The sequence below is a fragment of the Canis lupus genome, chromosome 19, assembly GCF_003254725.2.
Source record: "Canis lupus dingo isolate Sandy chromosome 19, ASM325472v2, whole genome shotgun sequence".
Taxonomy (NCBI): Eukaryota; Metazoa; Chordata; class Mammalia; order Carnivora; family Canidae; genus Canis; species Canis lupus.
The window spans coordinates 726,971-752,135 of record NC_064261.1 but is presented as its reverse complement, the minus strand read 5'-3'; the positions used below and the strand labels follow the sequence as shown (position 1 = coordinate 752,135).

The following is a 25,165-nucleotide window of genomic DNA, read 5'->3' as shown; positions in this document are numbered from 1 at the left end:
CCAGATGCGGGACTTGATCCCAGGACCCCAGGGTCATTCCCTGATCCGAAGGCAGACGCTCAACCACTGAGCCACCCAGGTGCTCTATGTTTTATCAAGTTTTAATTTGATGTAGTAAAAAGCTTTGGTTAAAGAAGTGTATTTCTTAATTGTGTCAATTTATGATGATTACATTTCCCCTTGGCCTCCTTTCCCCCCGCAGCCACGTGCAGGGAATAGGGCTGAAATTCCTACCCCATGGGTCCTGAGGAAGTTCCGACCCACCCGCTGGCTAAGCCATGCAGAAGTCCCATTCCGCTGTACCCCGATGGAATAAACTGATTAACTCTGCCAAGACCCATAATTCCATCATTTAGCCAAAGACAGAGATACACACATCGAGATGAACCAAGAAAAAACTGGCGCGGATGAACTTCAACTATCCTAGTGGCGGGAGAGCATGGTGCCAACTGATCCACGCTGCTCACTGTGGCGGCCAGGCCAGCACCACCCCGGAGGATGCCAAGGGATCTGCTGAAGCATCCAGGAGACAAGCTGCACGTTTTCTTTCTGGTTTTGTTTTTGTTGTGCATTGTCCCAACGGCAACGAGATAGAGAAGATTTAACGACCATAGCATTCTACTCCCTAGAAAAAAAAAGTGTTTTTCCTCAGCCTCTATAGTGAGAGGATTAGGATTAAAGTGCAAACAGTTAATGTGATGTCTATTTTGGAACGGCCATATGGCTTCTTTCCCGTCTTGTTCCCTTCATTTTCCCTTTCCTTTTCTCTTACTCGGTCATAAGCAGAATTCTGGCATATTTAATTCAATTAATTCCTAACAATCCCTCACGGAAGCAGACCCTACATAAAACCAGGGTGCGTGCTAAATATTAGACTCAAATCTTTAAAATCTTGTAGACGGTAGATCTTCTCAATATACTGCTAAAGGCTCCGCTGCCGGTTGATTTCAATTTCATTAACACACTCACACCATAAATATATCCTTTTCTAAAAAAAAAAAGCTTTAATAATGAATATATTGCGATTAAAATGACGCAAGGCTACTCAGCATTGCCTGCTGCCACCTAGTGCCCAATGTCTCTTTAACTCCAACTGCACAATGGACATCTTCAGGAAAGTGGAAAAGCTCGGGGTGAAAGCAAATTTATCCAGAAAGATTTGAAACATATTTATTCATAATTAATTCGATGTAAAAAGAAAGGAATCACACACACCATAAAATCAGCGCTGTCTCATACATTCAGGTGAGAAAGATCTCATTAGAGTTTAAGTATTAAAAGCTACAGGTTTTGTTAATGAAAACATGAACCGTTTGGGGTTTTTTAAGGTATTGGGTTTTGGGTTTTTTGCATTGCGCATAAAGTATGCAACATACCCTGTTAGGAATGCGATGTATGCTGGCATTCTAGGTGTAACGTGCAGTTATCCGACAAGTGTGACACTGGAAGACGTTTAAAGAGGCGTCACGGGATGTTAAATAATCAGCAATGATACTTGCAAGCTTTCTTAAGAACAGAGCTATAATCTTACCTCGTCTACAGGTTATAATTTCAATTTCAGATGCCACTGGTTTTTACTTCTACTTTATTTTCCCAGAGATGAATAATTTGTGTGTGTGTGTTTCAGTTGTGCTAATCGCTAGAAGTCATCTCTGGCTTGAAAAATAAAGCCCCATGAAAAAGAAATGAGAACCATCTGAAAAATTAGATTAAAGAAAGGATTATAGAGGACCCTGCTATGGTTAGGTATATATTATTTGCTTCATCATATTCTGTGATGGAATCCCCACCTTGCTCTACTTCATACACATAACTATTCATTTTGAGAACTAAAGTGAAAAGTGAAAGACTCCTATTTCTGTCAATTAAGTTTTTCATAGAGAAAAATAATAAGAGGATTTCTTTAAGCCATTTTATTTGACTTGAACTTTTTAAAAATCGCACTCCCTTTTGAGAAACCTAAAAATCTCAGGTTCTTCTTCTAAAGTACTTAAAATTTTAAAATAAAAGATATATTTAAAACAATATTTGGAAATTTTTAAGAATCTTATTTTTAGTTTGGTCTTGGAAGATACTTTTCAGTGTTGTTGTTATTCCAATAATTCAAAATCCGTGTGAGTATTAAGGCTGCCTACATATCCTATGAATTTTTCCATCCCTGGAACGTGGACAATAGACCATATAATTCAGTGATTTCAACTTTAGGCCTGTTGCATTGTTTCATTTTAATAATCAGAGGGTAAAATAGGTAAAAATTGATAGATGACAGACTAATAGATGAAAAGAAACAAAGAAGGAAGAAAGAAGGGAGAAAATGAGGAAAAGAGAGGAGAAGAATTTTTCCTTTAAGGGAAGCATGACCTTCATCTCCTTGAAATCACTAATTTAGATAATTCCCAAAGGAATCTTTGATCAAAGCCACATGATCTAGAAAACTTCTCAAGATTTCCTTTAATCAGCTTAATCAAATGACTACTACCAAGTCCATTTCACTTAATTCTATTAAGGCTACAGTGAGGCTATTAGGGCTATTTTGAGGCCTTCACCACACGGTCAAGGTACCCAGCTGATATGGCTGCCCAAGGCAGAAGAAAAGAGTAACTCAAAGTATTGCAACTTAAGAAAGTCAGTCCGGAAATTATGATTTAAGAACACATATTGAAATCCAACTCTTCTTACTACGTTGGGATTACGTCTATCATATCATCTCGATGATCAGGAAAACTAGTCAATTGAATAAAAAGTCTAAAGTTATAACTCCTGTATGTTCTACTGGACTTATGGTATATTTTCTATAAAGATAATTCCAGGAAATAAGATAGTGGTTATGACTTTGCTTGATATAAGAAAAAGCACTGCAATGACAGATATATGTGTATATATATAGATATATATACACATATATCCTAGTTATATTTATTATATTAACTATAAAACTCCATAAACATTTTTTAAAATGCTCCTATTAATCTACAAGGTAGCAAAAATGTATAAAGTGAATGAACTAACATGTCTTGATTCAAATGACAATTGTGCCTGAGACTGAAGATTCCGTAGAAGGTTCTCACATACCTTACTGTGTTTTCTGGATACATACTGCATTTAAAGTTCCGGAAAACAAAGGCTACGTGCATTTGCGCACACACACACACACACACACACACACACAATGCAATCATAGCATCATCATTTGTATTTATTGAAAAATAAATGTTTAAGCTGAAATGATTCACCTAATAACCTTATTTCCTAAGCCTGGATATGGAAGTACATATATTTAGGAGTGTGTCCTAAGGAGATCTGTAACCAAGAATTTCTAACTCAACATAAAAAAAAAAAAAAGGTAACAAAATGGCCTATGAAGCAAATTCCCTTGGGCTTTAGAAAGATAAGACACGTTGAAGAGCACAGAATACAGAAGAGACAGTCACAGCTTTGAACTAAACATTAACATTTAACTTGAAATTACTTAAAACAGCACATTTCTATTAGAATCCCCATGGTTATGAAAGACAGGAACTTATTCCACAAAGATTACAAAAATTATGATATTTGTATGTCTAATATTAGTACTGGCTGGTATTGCACACCGTGAAATAAGAAAATGTAATAGATATTCAGTAAGCATTTTGCTCACTAATTATGATTTCATAATTTTTTTTTAAGTTTGTATTCTCGGATGTCAGATACTTACCTGGAAACTGACATCCACTTGGTTGCTAAGAGATAGGAGATTAGTTTGCAGGGTTTTTTTTTTTTTTTTCCTGTGTCTTTAGGAGAATCGCTCTCTTGGGTTTTGCCTCAAAGTAGTAAAAGTCAACTCTGCTACCCATGTGGGGACTTATATTACTTGTACTAGAAGAAACTCCCAAGTGTCCAAGAAGAAATGTATTACTCTCAAATTGCACAATTTAAAACAAATATCTGGGTTTTTTCCCCAAGCTTAATGAGCTTCCATTTCATGCAACTAAAATATAACAGCATTGTTTGACAATCAAATCTAACCGATGAGTCTGAGGCTTTGCACAAAAATCCTATGATAAACGAAGTCATTCAGTCAATTGGCACTCCCGAAGTAAAGCTCAGATTCAACATTTTAAAAGTCTTTCCTGCCTGTAACTTTGACCATGTGCTTCTTTAGAAAAATAGGGGGACAAGACTAAATTTGGTCTGTCTGGCTTTTCTCATGCCTTATCGGAGGCTCAAAGGCCAGACACAGGTGTCAATACGTGCATTCCAGCCACTCGTTAGTTCATCACAGACACAGCGATCTGGATCTGCCGAATCAAAGAGAATACTGTCCCCCAAAGAGAATACTGTCCCCCAAAGAGAATACTGTCCCCCAAACAAGAGCCATGCTCCAACCAGCACAGACGCTTCTTAACCGCGCTGAGCACTTAGACTCGCTTCACATGCAAATGTCATAACCTTTCAAGGACGATCCTCTAAATCAACATTTTAGAGAAATGTGCCCGAGAAGCCTCCCACCGCAGCAGCATTTTACATTAGCATCATGTGAAGGGGTTTAATTCTGGAAGGCCATGCCGTTGTCACGAGGCCATTGGTCATTTACTCTGACTGTGGATGTGTCAGCGAGCACATGGCCAAGGAGCCCAGGACAAAACCCTGGCTAAGGGGTGATGCCCTGGCCCTCACCTTCGTGTGCAGCCCCGCCTGGGTGCCCTGCACCTGACTGGCTTCAGCATCAGCCAGGTCGCTGCCACTTGTGGTCCAGGCCCCACTCGGAACCCCCTGTGACAAGTGAGGTCTTGGGCAGGTAGCTCTGCCCCATGAGGGGGAGGATGCGTCCATCCTCTGGCTCCGGGGCCGTCACCGACTTTACGAGGCCACAGCTCGGTGAGCAAGTTCTGCCGGCGAGACGGAGCCGAGGCGCGGGCGCGGCACCTGGAGCTGCGAGGGCCTCGGGCCGCGGGAACCGGGGGCACCTGGCTGCGGGGAAGGGAAGGGGCCGAGGGGCCGCGGGGCCGCGCTCACAAAGCGGGAGGAACAGAAGAGCGCCCCGGTGGGTTCTCCTGCAACTTCTGTGCCGCGGCAGCAGCCACCTGGTCCATGGGCACATCCTCCTGTCCCCACACGGACCGGCACCGCGACCCGGGCGGGGGGGCAGAGACCCCCTCCCGGAGGAGAGGGGGAGGGGATGGGGAGGAGGAGGGGAGGGATAGGGATAGGGATGGGGAGGGATGGGGGTGGAGAAGGGAGGGGGAGGGGATTGGATGAGGAGGGATAGGGAGGGGAGGGGAAGGGGGAGGGAGGGGTGGGCAGGGATGGGGATAGGGATAGGGAGGAATGGGGATGGGGAAGGGAGGGGGAGGGGAGGGAGGCATGGGGATGGGGATGGGGAGGAGATGGGGATGGAGGGAGAGGGGGCGGGGGAGGGGAGGGGAGAGGATGGGGGGGCAGAAGCGCGCTGTGCAGCCGGGCACCCGGGCTCCTCGGCCCCGCAAGTCCCGGGGTGGGGGGGTAGGGGGCAGCCCCGGTCCCGGCCCCGTCCTGCCAGCGGGGCTGCTGCGAGCCGGGCCCCCCACGTCCCGGGCCGGGGCTGCCGCGGGGCGGCGGGGTCAGGCGGGCGCGGGGAGGCCGTGCACCTCCGCTCGCACCTCCGCCCGCACCTCCGCCTCCCTCGCCTCCGGCCTCCTCTGGGGCGGCGGGCCCGGGCCTCTCGCGGAGGGGGGAGGGGGGGCCCTGCAGGCTCCGCGAGGCCGCGCCTGGGGGGGGGACCCCGCGGGCGGCAGGGCGAGCGGCGCGGGCCCCGAGGAGGCGGCAGGGCCGGGGCGCGGGGCGGGGGGACCGCGGAACTTGGCGCGCACGGACGCCCCCGCCCGCCCCTCCCCTCCGCTCCCCTCCCCTCCCCGGCCTCGGCCCGCGCGGGGCTTACCTGTCGGCGGCGGCGGCCGGGCGGGCACTTCGGCCCCACTTTCCTGCGTCCCCCGCGCGCGCGGAGCGGCTGCGACCTGCTATTTATAGGGCCGAGCCCGGCAGCGGCGCGGGGGGCCGGGCGCGGGCGGGGGCGGGGGCGGGGGGGGGCTCAGGCTCCCGAGACCCCGCCGCTCCCCGAGACTCCCCGCGACTCCCCGAGGCTCCCCGAGGCTCCCCAGGCTCCCGCCGCTCCCCCGGCCGCCCGCCTCCCCCCGCCCCCCGCGCGCGCCCGGGAGAAGTTGTCTCCGGCGCGGCCGCCTCCCCGGCTGCTCCCACGCCCCCGCAGCGTCGCCCCCTCCCTCCTCCTCCCCCGCCCCCCCCCAGCGCCCTCCTCCCAATGTCACCAGCGGCCCGAAGGCGGCGGCGCCCGTCCCCAGTGGCGCAGCTCGCCCGCACAGCCGCCCGCCGCGCTCGGGACCCCCGCGCCCCCCGCGCCCCCCGCCCCGGGCCGCACCTCGGCAGCGGGGACACGCCCTCGGCAGCCCGACTGCGCCGCGGGACCTGCGCTCCGCGCGTCCGCGTGCAGGGGACCGGGGCTCCCGAGACCCAGGTCCCCGCTCCCAGCCGGCGGGCCGCGGTGCACGGCAGCCCCTGGCGGCGGGATGCGGGGATGGGGGATGCGGGGATGGGGGATGCGGGGCGCGGGGATGCGGGGCGCGGGGATGCGGGGCGCGGGGATGCGGCGATGCGAGACGCGGGGATACTGGGATGCGGGGATGCGGGGCGCGGGGATACAGGGATGCGGGGCGCGGGGACGCGAAGTGTGGGGCGCGGGGATGTGGGGATGCGGAGTGTGGGACTCGGAGATGTGGGGATGCGGGGCCGCTGCCCTCCGGCCGCGCCTCGCAGGTGCCACCTGGCGGCGTCCCCGGGGCCTCCAGCCGCCCGCTCGGAGGTGACGCGAGGCTGGCGGGTCCCCGGGGCGCCCCTGCCCGGCCCTGCCCGCGGGCGCCTTGAACCCGCGCCCGCGCAACCTGCGGAGGGAGCGGGCGCCCGGGCCACGCCTGCCGGGCGGGAAGGCCCAGGTGGGACGGCCACGTCGGCCCGGGACAGCAGAGTGCCGCGAGGTCACGCGCCCCGCCCACGAGCGCACCCCCAGGTCGTGCTCGGGTCCCCCCCCCCCCCGCAGCGCTTGCACCGCCCCCCGCGCTGCCCTTTCCAGGGACGTGTACAGACTGAACACGAGGCCAGGAAGTGCGCTCGGCCGCCCCGCCCTCCCCGGCCCGCCCCCCTGCCCGTCTGCCCCTCCCCCTGCCCCTAAGCCCCCGCAGCCCCCTGCCCCCTCCCCCTGCCCCATCGCTCCCCTGCCCCGTCTCCCCCTACCCCTGCCCCCTAAGCCCCCATCTCCCCCTCCCCCTCGTCCCCCTTGCCCTCCTGCAGCCACCTGCCCCTTCCCCCTTGCCCCCCCCCCCCGCAAGTCCCTCTGCCCGTCTCCCCCTCCCCCTAAACCCCGTCTCCCCCTCCCCCTGCCCACTAACCTCCCCGCAGTCCCCCTGCCCTGTCTCTCCCTCGCCCTGCCCCCGGCCCCCCGCAGCTCCCCCGCAGACCCCCTGCCCCCGCCCATCCCGTGTCTCCCAGCGCCCGGGCAGGCCCCGCGGGGTGTGGACCGCGCAGCGGCGAGCAGCCTATCCTGCCTGGGAAAACACCTTGTCCCGCGAGGGCTTGAAACGGGGGCGCATCCCGCCGGGCCCTGGGGAGACGACGGGACTCCTGGACCCTCGAGGAGCAGCGGGCGCGGCCCTCCCCCGCGTCCAGGAAGACTGAGGGAGTCTCAGGGCAGCAGGGGGAGAAGGTTCCGGGCCCCGCTGAGCCCGGGGCGAGCCGCGTCCTGCCGCCAGAGCTGCAAACACTTTAACATACTTGTCCTGTGACCTGGGGTGGAGATGTGCGTGCGTGCACGTGCGTGGGGGCGTGTGTGTGCGTGCGTGTGTGGGGGTGGGTGTGCACGTGTGGGGGTGTGGACGTGTGAGTGTGCATGTGTACGTGTGTGCACGTGTGTGAGCGTGTGGGCATGTGGGCGTGTGGGTGCACATGTGTGCGTCTGTGCGCATGTGAGCGTGTGTGTGCGTGTGTGAACGTGTGGACGTGTGTGGGTGCGCGCGTGCGTGCATGTGTGCCTGTGTGTGCATGCGTGTGTGGGTGTGCGTGTGTAAGCACGTGTGCGTGCGCGTGCGTGCACGCGGCTGTGAGGACTGCGTGGTGCGTGCGAAGTACTACCCGGTCCCTTTCGGACGCAGCCGCAGCGCGTGTTCCTGGGCGTGAACCGCGAGGGCGGGCGCCCGGCAGATCCTCGGATGAGCGCCCCGCGCAGGGGCCGCCCGGAGGCTGTGAGGCGCCTGGCACCTGGCACCTGGCACCTGGCCGCTGGCGGGGGCTGAGGGTCTGGGGACACAGGGGACAGGACGGGAGGGGGAGGCAGGGAGCGAGTCAGGGCCCTGGCACGGCGCCGCCGCCAGGTCCTCCAGGCCCAGAGGTGCAGGTGCTTCTGCGCCTCGACCGACTCCTTTGGAACGAGCGTCCGCTTGTGCGAACCTTGAACGTTCAGCCACTTGTGCCCCAACCTAATTCCGCTTACCTGTGAAGGACTAAGCCCTCCTCGTCTCCTTTTGAGGTATCCTTGTGCGGCCAGAGGTCAAAAGCACGACTCCCGGGGGTCCCCCTGCTGCTAAAGCAACACAATCAGGCAGGGTGGGCAGGGCCGGCGTGACACCCGCTCCGTGGTGAGGCGATTCCTTCCTCCTCCTGACGATTCCGGGGGGCTCCGTGCAAGGAGGGCCTCGCAGTTTACTGTAGCAGCTTTCCTCGGGCAAATTCAATCAGAGCAGTTTCTAAACGAAGGAATGAGCGCGACGCCGTTCACACTTCCGGAACATGAGCGTCCTGCTCCCCTTTACATAATAGCTGCATCTGTAAACGGTCTAGAAATCATATATTTGCAAATGAATCATATTTCAAGCATAATCGGCCGGTGAACCCTAACGTTTCTGTGGTCGTGAACCCCTCTGAAGTTTTAAGAGAGCTGCACACTCTCCCTACAAAAAAAGTACAAGCAGATGCACACGTGTGTGGTGGACGGTATGTGACACCCTAACGTTAGTCGCCTCCGAGATACGGTTGCGTTTTCCACCGTTTCCGTGACTGCCTGGAAACAGGGGCCCCCCGTGATGTGTGGTCAGAGGGCCCCCATCACCGGCTCCAGGCCACCAGGCCCCGCCGTGCCGCTCGCTCCACCGCAGCGCGGGGCCTTCCCCAGGTCACCGCCCCGGCTGGGGATATGGCCTGGGGCTCGACCCGGAGTGGCCTACACTTCCCTCACTGTCTGTCCAGCGGTTCCACTGGAGGCTCGCTCGCGGGCGTCGGAGCTCCCCGCGCCTGATGGGTAACTTAGACCACATCATAGGTTGGTACGTGCAGGAAAATGTAGTGTGTCCGCAGTTCAGCACTGGCGGTGGCCCCAGGCCCCTATGGGGGAGGCGTCCCCTGCGGACGCGGGCGGTCACCTGGACGTGAGCGCTCAGACTCTAGATACCACGTTTCCTTTTTCGTCTATCAGTCCTCCCCATCTGAACAAGTGAAACGAAGAATCTAGATTCTTTACCAAAAGATTCAAATGCCCAGTGAGGGGACACCTAGGGGGCTCCCCCGGTGGAGCATCTGCCTTTGGCCCAGGGTGTGATCCTGGAGACCTGGGATCCAGTCCCGCGTCGGGCTCCTGCAGGGAGCCTGCTTCTCCCTTTGCCTGTGTCTCTGTCTCTCTCTCTGTTTCTCTCATGGATAAATATATATTTTTTAAATGCCCAGTAAATATAAGCCAAGAATTTAGTTGAGGGTAGGGGGTGCTGGAGCTCACGCACATCTAGGGAACAAGTCCCCTCCCCACGCACACCTGCGCTGGACGAGACACAAATGAGCTACGGGCAGGAACAGAAAACAGAGCTCGTAGAAGGTGGGAGCGCTGCCAGGCCAGGCGGGGAAGGCTGAGGTGCTGGCCGGCTGGCCCACCGTGGAACCCCAGGCGACACGGCGTTAACCACCGAGCCTTACTTCTCGCTGTGCCTGAGCTGGAAGTTCAAGATCACGCTGCTGTCAGGGTGGCTCTCTCCGGAGGCCTCCACTTAGCCTGAAGGTGACCGTCTTTCTCTGTGTCCCTACGTGGCCTTTTCCCTGTGCACAGCCCTCAGACTGGGTCGGGTACCACCCTAACCTAACCCGAACACCGCCTTAGAGGCCCTCTCTCCAGATACAGACCCATTCCGGGGCCCTGGGCTCAGGGCCTCCGCATACAGAGTTGAGAAGACGCAGATAGCCCAGACCAGGTAGGCGCCGCCTCCACCCCCAGAACGGTCTCGCAGGTGGAGGTGCGGCAGAGATTTCCCCTTTATGTTAACAGGGCTCAAGAGTAAAGAAATTTGTATCCAGGTCTGCCACTGGAGTGTTGGGAGAATCTGTCATAATAGAAGAGCCCAGAACACAAGGGTGTAAAGTGGAAATATGGAGGTTACGATGCGTTCCCTGGAGCTGAGCGGCTGAGAACTGTGGCCTGTCCAGCCTCCGGGGTGCTTTCATGGTACCACCTAGTGAGGATGGGACCGTGTGAGCTGTAGGAGGCCTGGAAGTTCGTTGCAAAAGGGATCCAGCCAATGGGACGTGGAGAGGCCACCTGGAAGGGCAACTACCCAAAATACCCAGGAACCGTGTGTCCTGTTGACTCGGGTGCACAGATATGGCCACAAGTCCATGGCATCACACACGTGAGGCACGCGACAAGCGACGACCTCGGAATAGTCAGTGCCTGTTCACTAGAGCAAAGTTGTGCTTCACTCTTACTCAGAGGACAGAGACCAAGGCACCTCTTTGGAAATTGTGAGAGGTCACCAACTTCCCAGGGGATCCCCCAATGTCACAGGGCTTCATAAGTCTCCCCTGGACCAGAGTGAGGGAGAAGGAGGAAGAAAGGGAGCAACAGTATCTTAAACGGGGTGAGTTTTAAGCCCAGATACCCTCAGTTTAATAGGGCTAAGAAAACTGAATAAAGTTTTCTGTTTTTTACTATAAATGGGAGTTTGTGAGTTAATTTTATTGTAGAAAAATTACATATATATATTTTTATACCTGAGATTTAAAGACTCTACTGACTTTAAAGAATATATCCCTTACATTATTCATTTTTAATGGATTTTCTGGGTGTGCACTGATCTCTCAGAATAGCATCTATGACTCCAGATTGAGAATATTTGCCCCAGGGGATCTGGTTCTTTAAATCTGATTCTGTGAAAAATCTTTTTAACCAAAAAAATACCTGCTTATATATATAATTTTCCACTAACGTATTATTTGAAACTCTATTTTCTTAAAGAGAATCATGTCTGTAATTTACAGCACAATAGCTCACATGATTATGTTTGGTAAACGCCAGAAAAATAATAGAATCATAAATGGAGAAATTATAGGCAATCACTGGGTAAAGACAGCTGTATTCAAGGAGTAGAGGGATTGGAAGTGACAGGATGATGCTGCTGCACTTAAAGAAATATGACACTTTTTTTCATGGACAAAAGAGGACAACCAATACCAAGGAAATACAAACGATTTTAAAAAGGAATTATGAGCACCTATATGCCAACAAACGAGGCAATCTAGAAGAAATAGATGCATTTCTTGAAAACCACAAATTGCCAAAACTGGAACAGGAAGAAATAGAAAACCTGAACAGGCCAATAGCCAGCGAGGAAACCGAAGCAGTCATCAAACATCAAACACCTCCCGAGACACACAAGTCCAGGGCCAGCTGGCTTCCCAGGGGAGTTCTATCCAACGTTTAAAGAAGAAACATTACCTATTCTACTAAAGCTGTTCCACAGGATAGAAAGGGACAGAATGCTTCCAAACTCGTTCTATGAGGCCAGCATGACCTTATTACAAAACCAGACAAAGACCCCACCAAAAAGGAGGATTATAGACCAATATCCCTGAGGAACACAGATGGAAAAATTCTCACCAAGATACTAGCCAACAGGATCCAACAACACACTAAGAAGATTCTTCACCAAGACCAAGTGGGATTTATCCCCGGGATGCACGGCCGGTTCAACACTCATAAAGCAATCAATGTGATGGATCAGATCAGCAAGAGAGAAAACAAGACCCTATGATCCTCTCAATAGATGCAGAGAAAGCATTTGACAAAATACAGCATCCATTCTTGATCAAAACTCTTCAGAGTGTAGGGATAGAGGGAACATTCCTCGACATCTTAAAAGCCATCTATGAAAAGCCCACAGCAAATATCATTCTCAATGGGGAAGCACTGGGAGCCTTTCCCCTAAGATCAGGAACAAGACAGGGATGTCCACTCTCACCACTGCTGTTCAACATAGTACTGGAAGTCCTAGCCTCAGCAATCAGACAACAGAAAGACACTAAAGGCATTCAAATTGGCAAAGAAGAAGTCAAACTCTCCCTCTTCGCTGATGACAGGATACTCTACGTAGAAAACCCAAAAGCCTCCACCCCAAGATTGCTAGAACTCATACAGCAATTCAGCAGTGTGGCAGGATACAAAATCAATGCCCAGAAGTCAGTGGCATTTCTATACACTAACAATGAGACTGAAGAAAGAGAAATTAAGGAGTCAATCCCATTTACAATTGCACCCAAAAGCATAAGATACCTAGGAATAAACCTAACCCAAGAGGTAAAGGATCTATACCTTAAAAACTACAGAACACTTCTGAAAGAAGTGGAGGAAGACAAAAGAGATGGAAAAATATTCCATGTTCATGCATTGGAAGAATTAATATTGTGAAAATGTCTATGCTCCCCAGGGCAATTCACACATCCAATGCAATCCTTATCAAAATACCATGGACTTTCTTCAGAGAGTTGGAACAAATCATCTTAAGATTTGCGTGGAATCAGAGAAGACCCCGAAAAGCCAGGGGAATGTTAAAAAAGAACACCATAGCTGGGGGCATCACAATACCGGATTTCAGGCTGTACTACAAAGCTGTGGTCATCAAGACAGTGTGGTCCTGGCACAAAAACAGACACATAGATCAATGGAACAGAATAGAGAACCCAGAAGTTGACCCTCAACTCTGTGGTCAAGTAATATCCGACAAAGCGGGAAAGACTATCCACTGGAAAAAAGTCTCTTCAATAAATGGTGCTGGGAAAATTGGACATCCACATGCAGAAGAATGAAACTAGAGCACTCTCTTGCACCAGACACAAAGATACATTCTAAATGGATGAAAGATCCAAATGTGAGATAGGAACCCATCAAAATCCTAGAGGAGAACACAGGCAACACCCTTTTTGAACTCGGCCACAGTAACTTCTTGCAAGATTCATCCACGAATGCAAAAGAAACAAAAGCAAAACTGAACTATTGGGACTTCATCAAGATAAGGAGCTTCTGCACAGCAAAGGATACAGTCAACAAAACTAAAAGACAACCTACAGAATGGGAGAAGATATTTGCAAATGACACATCAAATAAAGGGCTAGTTTCCAAGATCTATAAAGAACTTATTAGATTCACAGCAAAGAAACAAACAATCCAATCACGAAATGGGCAAAAGACATGAAGAGAAATCTCACAGAGGAAGACCTAGACATGGCCAACATGCACATGAGAACATGCTCTGCATCACTTGCCATCAGGGAGATACAAATCAGAACCACAATGAGATCCCACCTCACACCAGTGAGAATGGGGCAAATTAACAAGGCAGGAAACCACAAATGTTGGAGAGGATGTGGAGAAAAGGGAACTCTCTTACACTGTTGGTGGGAATGTGAACTGGTGCAGACACTCTGGAAAACTGTGTGGAGGTTCCTCAAAGAGTTAAAAATAGACCTGCCCTACGACCCAGCAATTGCACTGCTGGGGATTTACCCCAAAGATACAGATGCAGGGAAACACCGGGACACCTGCACCCCGATGTTTATAGCAGCAATGTCCACAATAGCCACACTGTGGAAGGAGCCTCGGTGTCCATCGAAAGATGATGGATAAAGAAGATAGATGTGGTTTATGTATACAATGGAATGTTCCTCAGCCATTAGAAACGACAAATACCCTCCATTTGCTTCAACGTGGATGGAACTGGAGGGTATGATGCTGAGTGAAGTAAGTCAATCGGAGAAGGACAAACAGTGTATGTTCTCATTCATTTGGGGAATATAAGAATTAGTCAAAAGGAATAAAGGGAAAGGAGAGAAAATGAGTGGGAAATATCAGGGAGGGAGACAGCGCATGAGAGACTCCTAACTCTGGGAAACGAACTACAGGTGGTGGAAGGGGAGGTGGGCGGGGGGTGGGGGTGACTGGGTGAGGGGCACTGAGGGGGGCCCTTGACGGGATGAGCACTGGGTGTTATGCTATATGTTGGCAAGTTGAATTTAACTTCAGAAAAATAACTTTAAGAAAAACGGAAGTCTTCAAAAGCAAAAATATCTTGTTTTTCTTCTTGTCCTCATTTTCAACCAAATATTTTTTATTACCTAATTATGTCGCTAGTGGCGGACAATGACAAACTTACATACCAGACACACTTGTGGGAAATGTTCGTGGTAATTGGCATTGGTTGGAGCAAGTGGTACTTTCCAGAGCTAAGGCCACTTCCTGAATATCTTGTCACATTCTGTTCATTGTCGACTCCGTCGCTTCCACGGGAAACTATATCCTTCCCACCCTGTTTCCAGTCGTTCGTCTCTGTCCACTGTCCCCTACAAGTTACCATATGAGGTGCCTTTTCTGTGCTCTGGTCAAGCTCCACCGTGTCCTGGTGACCTGCTCCCAGCTGGTGAAACCAGCGTTGGCCACCGAGGCAGGACACAGTGGGTCCGAGCGTGCCCCCGGTAGCATCTGCGTCTGGGCCTCCTGCGGCCTACTCCTCCAGAAGTGTCCTCTGAGTCCTCATGCCCTCAGTGCCTCGGTTTCCCTCACAGGATCAGCAGGGGCCCTGGATTCCCATGTGGCTCATGAAGATCATGGGACGTCACTGCCCGTCCATCTAGAAGCTTCCTCTGTCAATGCTCATTAACACCCTGCCCCAGGCTGAGTGTAGAATTCTCTAGAATGTGCCGTATTCGGGGCAGTGCAGAGTGTGCTTCACTGTATCTACTGCCCGTCCCCCGCAGGCTAACCCTGAGGGGGAGGAAAGACAACCGCAGCCACTCTCCCGTCCCTTATCCCCTCCCTGTTCTTGCTCGTGCCCCAGTCTTCTGCTTCCCGCCCTCGGCACCACAGCCTCCACACCACAGCCTCCTCTTTCTCTGGTGGCAATCATGCTTCTCTTTCTTGGGACAACTGATGCCGGAGAAGATGCAGAGAAGGAATTTGAAAAGAACACGAGGAGAAAACTCACCTGTGTCATGCCGAAAATAGTACCGCACGTTACACCAACGGGCGAACGAGTGTGTGATGTATCTGCACGTGTGTAGGATCACTAGCTTGTTGAGGATCTTGGAAACTTCAGAGTAACTTTTCTTTTCAATATACAGTGATACTGCCTCCTGCACAGACCCAGAAAAGCATAAAGTCACAGATTTCCTTGTTCGTAAAGAGCGCTTAAGCATTTCGCACAGAACACATCGCACGCAGCACTCTCTCTGGGGGATGCTGGGCAAGCAGAGAGCTCAAGAACCTTCTTCCTTTGAAGCCCTGCACTTGGGGCCAATAGGATCGTTGGAAACGTTAGGAAATGATTGAGAAAATTCATCGATGTGAAAAGACAACCAAAGACAATGATTTTATTTGGTCTAAACGGAAGTAACATTTTCTAGGACTAAGTCTCAGTTTCATAAAAGTTACGATGAAAACCAATGAGTGACTCATTTCAAGCTTCCTATAATGTAAAAATAAAAACCTCGCTCTCCGCGTTAGCCTTTGCTGGTGTTGTAACCAGAGCTCTAGCTGAGAGTGGATTTGAGTGGTTTTGTGTCTTTCTTTTCTTTCTTTCTTTTTTCTTTTCTTTCTCTTTTCTTTCTTTCTTTCCCTTCCTTTCTTTTTCTTCCTTCCTTCCTTCCTTTTTCTTTCCCTCCTTTCTTTCTTTTTCTGTTTTCTTTCTTTTTTTCTTTTCTTTTCTTTCTTTTCTTTCTTTTTTCTTCCTTCCTTCCTTTTTCTTTCTTTCTTTCTTTTTCTGTTTTCTTTTTCTTTCTTTCTTCTTTTCTTTTCTTTCTTTTCTTTCTTTCTCTTTCTTTGTTTCTTCCTTCCTTCCTTTTTCTTTCTTCCTCTTTTCTTTTCTTTTCTTTTTTTCTTTTCTTTTCTTTTCTTCTTCCTTTTTTTTTACCTTGATAGATGGGCACTCTGAAGGGAGAGGGAAACAGGCCAGTAAAGGGACTATTTTCAATCTGTGAACAATTTGGTGGAGTTCCCCAGCCGGAGGTGTGTGCAGGGTGTGGTCGGACTCCTGGTGCCTGCGGGCAGGTGTGCGCAGAGGGGAGCCAGCCCCACCTGCCCGCGGTCGGTGACGTCAGCCGGGCCGCCCCCCACCCCCACCCTCCCGGGGCCCGTGACGTCACCGGCGAGGCCGCACCCACCCCACCCTCCCGGGTTTATTCTCTCAAATCAAGAAGTAAAACCCTTACGGGCTGCGCTTCCCACGTTCCCGCCTGGGGGCCCGCCTGACCCTTGGTGGCCGGAGCTGCGCTCGCGGAGCTGACACGGGGCCCCCGCGCCCCCAGCCTCCCCCAGGCTGCGCCCCCCGCACACCCCGCCCCCGGGCAGCGACCCCCGCGCCCTCCGCCCCCTGCCTTGCCCCCCAGGCCGCTCCCCACGCCCCCAGGCCGTGCCCCCCGCACCTGGCCTTGCCCCCAGACTTACCCAGCCTTGCCCCCCACACCCCCAAGCTGTGCCCCCCCCAGTCCCCCACGCCCCTTGCACCCCCCGCGCCCGGCCTTGCCCCTCAGGCTGCCCCAGCCTTGCCCCCGCACCCCCAGGCCATGCCCCCTGCGCCCCCCAGGCTGCCCCAGCCTTGTCCCCCGCCCCCCAGGCCATGCCCTTTGTTCCTGGTACTCGTTCCTTCCCCAACACAGAATCCTTTCCTCCTTCAGGCGTTTCCTTTCTCTCCCCAAAGACCATCAGTTGTGCTGATCAGTGGTCCTCTGTCCACCACATTTACCCTAATTAGCGGATTTCTCCCCAACTACTTGGCTCCAGAGACTTTATATTTGAACTTAAGAGTTTTCTGAAGAGTCCAGTACAGAATGAACTCTAGAGCTTCCCTCCGTACAGAATTAGGCTCCAGGAAGGTTTTTCTCCACCAGCGAATCACCAAGGACCACGCTCACCCTCCCTGCTCCGCGGCCTTTCCATCCCGGTCGCAGCAAAATCGAAAAAGAGCTCGTGGAGTCTCCCTCCAACAGCTGGTGCTTCTAGGACTTTGGCCTGTGCACACACATAGTTTGTATCCGCGTGACTGTAGGATGGACAGAGACTTCTGTTTTATTACTTGTGCCACCAATAAAATAGGCATTTGCTCAAAAACAACCATTACATTTATATATATATATATATATACATATATATATATATATTTTTTTTTTTTTTGAGATTAGGTATCCAGCGCATAGTTCCAAGGTTTCTATCTTCGATGAGTTAGGAAATTGGTTTTTTTGTAAATGCGTCTGACACATCTGACTCTAAAAATAAATCTTGGATTGCTCCCAGGTTAGCCTTCTGAAATTACATAATTTTCACAAGTTATTAATATCACTCAGAATTTCTCTCTCCTTGCTGTTTTTAAAATCCACACACTGTCTCCCCCGCCATCACCAGCATCCCTAAGTCATTCCTTCTTCTTGTAAGGAGGTCTTGCCTAGCAGAGGCGCTAACTTACTTGGTCCTTCTGACCTGCAAGGAGAGGAAGATGGGGTCCCCCACCTAGCTGTGCCCCCAGGCCCGCCCCATCCTGTAGCAAACCCTCAAAAGCAGACATTTCTGTTGGCTCCGAATTCCATTTTTCACCGTTGACCACAGTCTTTTTCAATGCGGGAGCAAAGCAGGGGTGCACTCTGTTCCCCAGGGTCCCCCCGGGCTGCCCATGGTCCACGGCCCGCAGCAGCAGTGGTGGCCCTGGCTCTCGGTGGCTCGTCCCCATGAGGGGTGGCTGATTAGACCCCTTTGTAAGGAGTGTCTTCAGGGGCCGCGGGGAGTCAGTCCCTGCGATTCAAGACCACTCCAGCACCTGATGTCCAGGTGCTCCGGGCTCCCCGTGGCCTAATCAGACCAGAGGGGACTGAGCTTTCCAAGAACTTACCTGTGGCTTTAAACGGTGACTTAGTGACTAAGGAGACACTGACAAGATCTTTTCTTACCAGTTTTTAATTGTTATCTGAATTTTTATTCCTTTGCAGTGAAAGTAAGTGCACAGATTACCCATGGACTTAATTTTACGGAGGAGCAGCTGAGTCAGCTAATAGTATTGTGCTTATAGAGTTGATTTAATATCAAATAGACCTTAAGCCGTTTTTTTTTTTTTTCACATTTAAACGTTGAGCTAGATGGAGCCCCAGAGCTCTCCTTATTTTACATTTAAAATTCAATTTTTAAGTGATTTCTCAGTTTTGAAAAATATGTCCTTTCTGTTGGAAGAGGAGGAAGACTGATACACGAGGGCAGCGTTGTTCTCTAGGACCGCAGCTTATCAATGACTGGACTGTGGTCACGTGGCTGGGTGTGTGCCCGTGTGTCTGTACATGAGTGTGCGTGTTCAAACTGCTGAGAGCCAGTGAGGTTTAAAGACAAATACGATAGTTTCCTAAACGGATAGCATTAGAAAAGTCTATTGACTGGCGAGTTGGATGTGACTCCAGTCCTTTTTGAATTACTAAAAATAGGCAATGCTCCATTTGCTCTTTACCTAAAATAAATGAAGTTCCTCCAACTCGTGAATGCTGCAATAAAAGGTCAAAATCTTTTATTCCCGTCTCAGGAGCAGTGTCTCTAAAAGACACTGTGCCCTATGCCTTTGCTAAGCAAAACAGCTAGAAGGATAGCAATTCTTAATTCTGGTATACAGGGTTCTTCCAATGACCTTATGGCTTTGGGACATTAAAAAGCCTATTCATTAACAAGACACAAAAACAGAAAAACCTGAGTGAAAATGTCAACTTAAACATTACACAGGAAACTGTTTAATGGTGTAGAAGTGAAAGAAAATAAGTTGTATGTCTTTTTTTAAGTAACCTTTTAAAGATAACTGCATTCCCTTTGCTTTCCTTATTTATATTTACCTGAATATGTGAACATTCAATTCTTTTTGTTGCACCATTGAAATTGCTATTGGATCAGCTTGTGATTTGGATAAAGTAATACAAGTACAAGTGTAAAATTTTGATTACAGTAATAGAATAGGTATTTCATGGAGAAAAAAAAAGATAAAATGTTTTTACTCATTGGATCAACCACTGGTAACTGAGTTTCCGTCAGGTAAGCAAAAGCATCCCATTGCTGAATTATTTTGTGCTACTTTCAAATATTTAGTTTCTAATTACAAAAGTATTAACACTCATTTAAAAATTCAAAAGAGCATTTTAATTAAAAAGATCTATCTTAACCTACCCAGAGGTCTTTACTATTTATATTTTCGTGGATTTCATTCAGTATTCAGGGGTTAAGAGCGTGGGATCTAGAGCCACTTCAAATTACTCCTCTGCCATTGGTAAGCCGGAGACTTAGGGCAAGTACCTTAATTACTTTGTGACTCGGTTTCCATAGCAATAAAATAGGCATGAAAATAGAGATAATTCATGGATACATGATAAAATTAAATGAAGTGATTCATGTAAAGTTGTTAGGAAAATATCCTGATATATAGTAAGAGTCTAGTATGTAATAGCTTTAATTACTATGGTTAAGGTTTTCCATCTCATATGTTTTTCGTATATTCATGATTTATTATTTTGAGGGGCATCGTCAACTCAAAAAGCGATTCATGGGCCTTCAGGAAAATTTGGAAAATATGGACAAGCATTGAAAAATAAGATTATGCTTGCTATTACATTGTCAGACAAAAACACTTTTAATATCTAAGTATACAGTTTTAAATCATCTTGATCATGATAGACATTAAGTACTGTGGTGAGATTTAAAAATATATATAATATATAGGAATGAATTTAACAAAAGTAGTGGAGGGCTTATACACTAAAAATCATAAACATTACTGGGGGAAATTGATTTCTGAGTGATTAGAAAGAAATTCCATCTACTTGGATTGAAATACTCATTAATGTTTTAGATGGAAATTCTTCTCAAACTGCTCTCTGGATCAACACAGTCTACAGTCAGTGTAATATCTATTAAAATTCCAGGAGGTCTTTTTTTTTTTTTTTTGTATTTGACTGAAAATGATGAGAAATGTGTATGGAGAATTTTCCCATTGGCCTAAAATGTATATGGGAATTGCAAAGACCCAAAGAGCCAAAACAATTTTTAAAAGAAGAACAAATTGCGAAGTTACGTAATAGAAATCCATAATTATCAAAACAGCATGGTATTGGAATAAGAGCAGACATATTCTTTTTATATATAAAATTTATTTGCTTTTTGAACAAATGATTCTTGGACCAGTGGATATGCGCATGCAAAAAAGAAGTGGGCTGAGATCCTTCTCTCTCACACCATACACAAAAATTAACCAGAATCGATCATAGACTGAAAGAGCTAAAACAGCAGATATTTTAGATAACATAAGAGAATATATTTGAGATCTTGAGTAAAACAAAGATTTCTTAAATACAACATAAAAGTCGTGGTCCATTAAAAAACTTAATAAGTTGGACTTCCTCAAAATTAAAGACTCTCACACTTCGAAATACACCATTAACAAAATAAAAACACTAACAAAATAAAAACACAAGCCATAGACAGGAAGAAAATATCTGCAAAACATGTATCTAGTAAGGAACATGTACCCGGAACATGCAAAGAACCCTGACGATTCAACCACAAAACAAACTACCCAGTGAAAACATGGACAAAAGATTTGAATAGGTATTTCACCAAAAACAATATATGAATGGCTGATAAGCCCATGAAAAGGTCCTCCGTGTCATTAACGGGTAGGGTTACGCGGATTAGCGCCGTTTCAGACACATCAGAAAAGCTATGAGGAAAAAGAGAAAGCAACAGGTGTTGGCCAGAACGTGGAGAATCAGAAGGTGACCATAAAATAACGGACTACCGACTTGGAAACATGCACAGTTTCTTATACTGTTACATAAATCTACTATAACGGCCCTTAGGTATCGGCCCAAGAAAAGAAGAAAGAGTCTATGTGTACAAATATTCACCCCCGAATAGGTACACTGGTATTACTCATAATGGCCAAAATTGGGAGACAACCTCGATGTTCATCAACTGATAAATGAGTAGACTCAACCTAGGGTTCCCGTGTCGTGGAGGAGCGTTGGACAAGGACGGGGACGAGCCCGGCCTGTCCATGATGAGGCGACTCTGGGTTTAGTTTAGTTCCTAAACAACAGGCAAGGAAGGAAAGCAGAAGAGAGCATATGTTGCATGATTCTAGGTTGTTTTTTTTTTTTTAATACCCAGAAAAGGCAACCTGCAGAAACAGAAAGCAGATTAGTGCCCACTCGGGGCAGGCTGTGCGGGATGTAAGGGGGATGAGCGGTACCCGGCCCTGGGACTCGTGTCAGGAGACGGAAATGTTCTAAACCCGCTCTGTGGGCACAGCTGGCTGCACAGTCTGGCCAACTGACCAAAAATTAAGTGAACTGTGTGCCTTAAACAGGTGAATCCTGCGATATGTCAAAATATAATCACGTTAACTAACACCCTGATAGATTCCCGCTTCAGCAGTGGATCTCTGTGTCCCCAAAATGCGGTGTGGTCTGCAGATAACACACATGGGGGCATCATGGGGGCTCGTCCAAATCACTTGGGCTAATCCACTCCCCGGGAGTCGTATAGGGGGACACAGAAATCTTCAGTTTTAACAAAGTCCCATGTAATAAGTATTTAATCGGCCCTTTATCAGACTCTTTCGGAGAATCGCTGTGCTAAACATCATGTGACAAATGGCATCAGTGCCCAGAACAGAGAAAAAGTCTAAACAGCAGGCGATCAGGGAAACCAAAGGACTGGTTCATGATCGTGACGCCAGGCAAACACACATGGTCCGGGAGCCAGAACTCCGTGGGGATGCACGATTTAAGGTAAAATCTGAAATATGAGTGGGAGGCAATGGGGTTAGAAGGGTGTTGAGGCCACCAAAAAAAAAAAAAAAGAAGAAGAAGAAGAAGAAGAAAAGAAAAAAAAGAAAAAAAAATAGGGTGTTGAGGTCACACCAGCAGTTTGGAAAGGATAACCAGCTGTGGCCCAGGAAGGCTCCGTTCCCTGCGGCTGCAAAGGGTGTGATCTGCCCTGGGCCCACGTCTACCTGCAAGTAAGGAGCTAGGTCGCTGGCAGGTAGAAACGTGTCCCGCTGGATGTAGGGGTCTGGGGAGTAGTAACACCGAGGTCATGTGCCAGTTCTAATAAGAATGAACCCAACCAGACAGCAAGATGACACACAGACCTAGATTTTACTTGTTTCAATCATTCGTTTGCCAGTTTTCAACAAATTTATGGAGGTGCGACTTACATTTCCATAATTCACCCCTTTTAAGTGCACAGTTCACTGATTTTTAGTGAACATATTGAGGCAAGCACCATTATTATTTTATTTATTTATTTATTTATTTATTTATTTATTTATTTATTTATTATTTATTTTTTTTTGCATGTGTGCACCATTATTATAATCCAATTTTGGAATATTTTCATGCCACCATGAAAATATTAGCACATTAGCTGTCACTAATGTGACATTAGCTGTCAATCCCCATCCTTACGCATGTTATGCCTCCAGCACCCGGTGTTCTGCTTCATTTTTTTTTTTTTTTTTTTTTGCTTCTTATTTTTGCACACTTGCCTTCGCTGGATCATTTTATATCAACCCAGTCACGCATTTGGGAGTATGACTTTCTTCACTTACCGCAACGCTTAGGAGGTTCGTTCAAGTCGTATCGTTGTCAGTACGTCATTTCTTTCTATTGCTCAATAGTATTCTGCTGTAGGAATATACATTTTCCCGATTCATCCGTGGAAGGGCATTTGCACCATTTCCACTCTATTGTGTATAATACCATGAGCATTCACGGGCAATTCTTTAAACATGGACGTATGCTTTCATTTATCTAGGGTAAATGGCTGGGTGTGAAATTGCTGGAATATTTAATAAATTTCTGGTTAATTTTATAAGAAACTGCCCAACTCTCCCATCTTACATCCCAGCAGCAACGCAGGCGGCTTCCGGACACCCCCCCCATCTCTGCCAACCTTTGCCAACCGTCTTGTATATTAGAACTGCTCTAGTGAGTGTGAAAGGGTTTCTCACTACAGGGTTACTTTGCATTTCTCTAACGACTAATGAGGTTGATAACCCTTTCGTGGATTTGTCAACCACTCGTACGATTTCTTTGGCTAAAAGTCTATTCAAGTATCTTATCTCTCTCTAACTGGGCTGTGGTCTTGTTATTCTGAAGGCATAACGGTCGTTTGTATATTCTGAACACACGCCCTTTATCAGATACACGATTTGCAAACACTTCTCCTTGTCTCTGGTTTGCATTTCCACTTTCGCAATGATGTCTTTCGAAGCACAAAAGTCCACTTGATCATGTTTTCTTTTATGGATCATGCTTTTGGGGTCACGTCCAAGAAATATTCGCCTAACCCAAGATACCAAAAATTGGGTATCTTTTCTTTTAAAAGATTTTCTTCTAATTTTTCTTATTTTTTTTCTATCTTTTCTTCTAAAAGATTTTCCAGCTTTTCCACCCATATCTCTGATTGACTTGAACTGGATCTTGTGTACCGTGTGAGGCAAGAGTCTACTCCAGCCTATTTACACGGGTATATCCGATCGTTCTGACATGATTTGTTGCAAGACTGTTCTTTTTTCCCCATTGAATTGCCTTGCCTCCTTTGTGGAGTATCAATTTGACCACAAATATAAAGGTTTATTTCTAGATTCTCAGTTCTGTTACATTTTTCTAAACGTCTGTCCTTACAACAGTGTCACACCATCTTATTACCTGTATCTTTATAGTAAATTTTCCAGTTGGGAAGTAAACTTCCTTCGATTTTATTCATTTTTTTTTTATTATTTTGGCTTACGGGGTCTTTTCATTCACTTAACATTGATATTTAGTCATTAAACAGCCAAACGCCTTTAGAGCTTCATTTATCTGTCAAGTTTTAAAATTACCTGAGCGCTACTTTGTTCACAGAACAACAGAGATGAGAAAACAGACTTGGCTTCTGCGGTGCTGTGATGGATTGGCAACCACGGAAGAGGACAATGCACGTAAACGGCTACATGTGAGCGTGATGCGGTCGATTTTATAGGATTTTATAGTCCATTTTATGGGACTCACACATGCATAGATGCAACACCAAGCCATTGAGAAAAGAATATGGAAATATTCCTGGTAAATACTTGAATATAGAACGTTAGTGCAGAACCATCTCCGTTCAGCTCTTTTGTTGTTAATTCCTGGTCTTTCTTGGGGCCCAAGGCTGTCTTCCATAGATTGTTCACGATAACATTACAAACTAATCAACTATGCAACAAATCTTTGTCATAAGTACCAATTCATCCATCCAAACAAGTTAAAATAGCTACGCACACTGTTATGGTCGCTAACAAGATGCAACAGGGTCTCTGGGTAAATGTTTCTTTTATGTTTGATCCAGTTTTTAGGAAATATGCTAAAGTTGCAATGTGGTGATTATTCCAGCTGGCGTCCCAAGAAAACCAGGCATGACATGGGATGACCCGTTCAACACCAAGGCCAAGCTCGGGGCTTGTGCACAGTAGTCACTTAATAACTGGTAACGACTGTGGTGAATCTAGAGGAAGGACCCCACGCCTGCACACACACACACCAAATGCTTCATACATGGCGTAAGCACTCGGAAGTAGACCTGAAATGAAGGTTAAAGTTGGGTCATCTGACCTGAATTCACTCATCCAGTAAATACTTACAAGTGATTTTTACGCTAAACGCCAAATATTCTGGTGAACAAAGAAGATACAGCATTTGTCTGACGCTTGGATATTCGTGGAAGAGAAGATGTGAATTAAAGCCACACATGTGTAAATAAGTAATATATAAAACCTGCTCCTCTGCACGTCTGCAAGGGCCTCGA

The 25,165-nt window shown here is 48.1% G+C and overlaps 2 protein-coding genes across 2 annotated transcripts in view; one reads left to right on the top strand and one right to left on the bottom strand.

Moving 5' to 3' along the window:
• The window catches only part of INPP4B (inositol polyphosphate-4-phosphatase type II B), a 707,387-nt gene extending 701,419 nt beyond the window's left edge, over nt 1-5,968 (bottom strand). Inside the window, exon 1 of the mRNA XM_035702054.2 lies at nt 5,897-5,968. The gene's annotated coding sequence lies outside the window, so the exon portion shown is untranslated. The remainder of the gene's footprint in view (nt 1-5,896) is intronic.
• LOC125753010 (basic proline-rich protein-like) lies at nt 4,803-7,701 on the top strand. The gene is made up of 3 exons (XM_049097148.1): nt 4,803-4,949; nt 5,519-7,036; nt 7,516-7,701. Exons 1-3 carry the CDS (start codon nt 4,803-4,805, stop codon nt 7,699-7,701), a joined length of 1,851 nt encoding a protein of 616 aa, XP_048953105.1.
• The last annotated feature ends 17,464 nt before the right edge of the window (nt 7,702-25,165 follow it).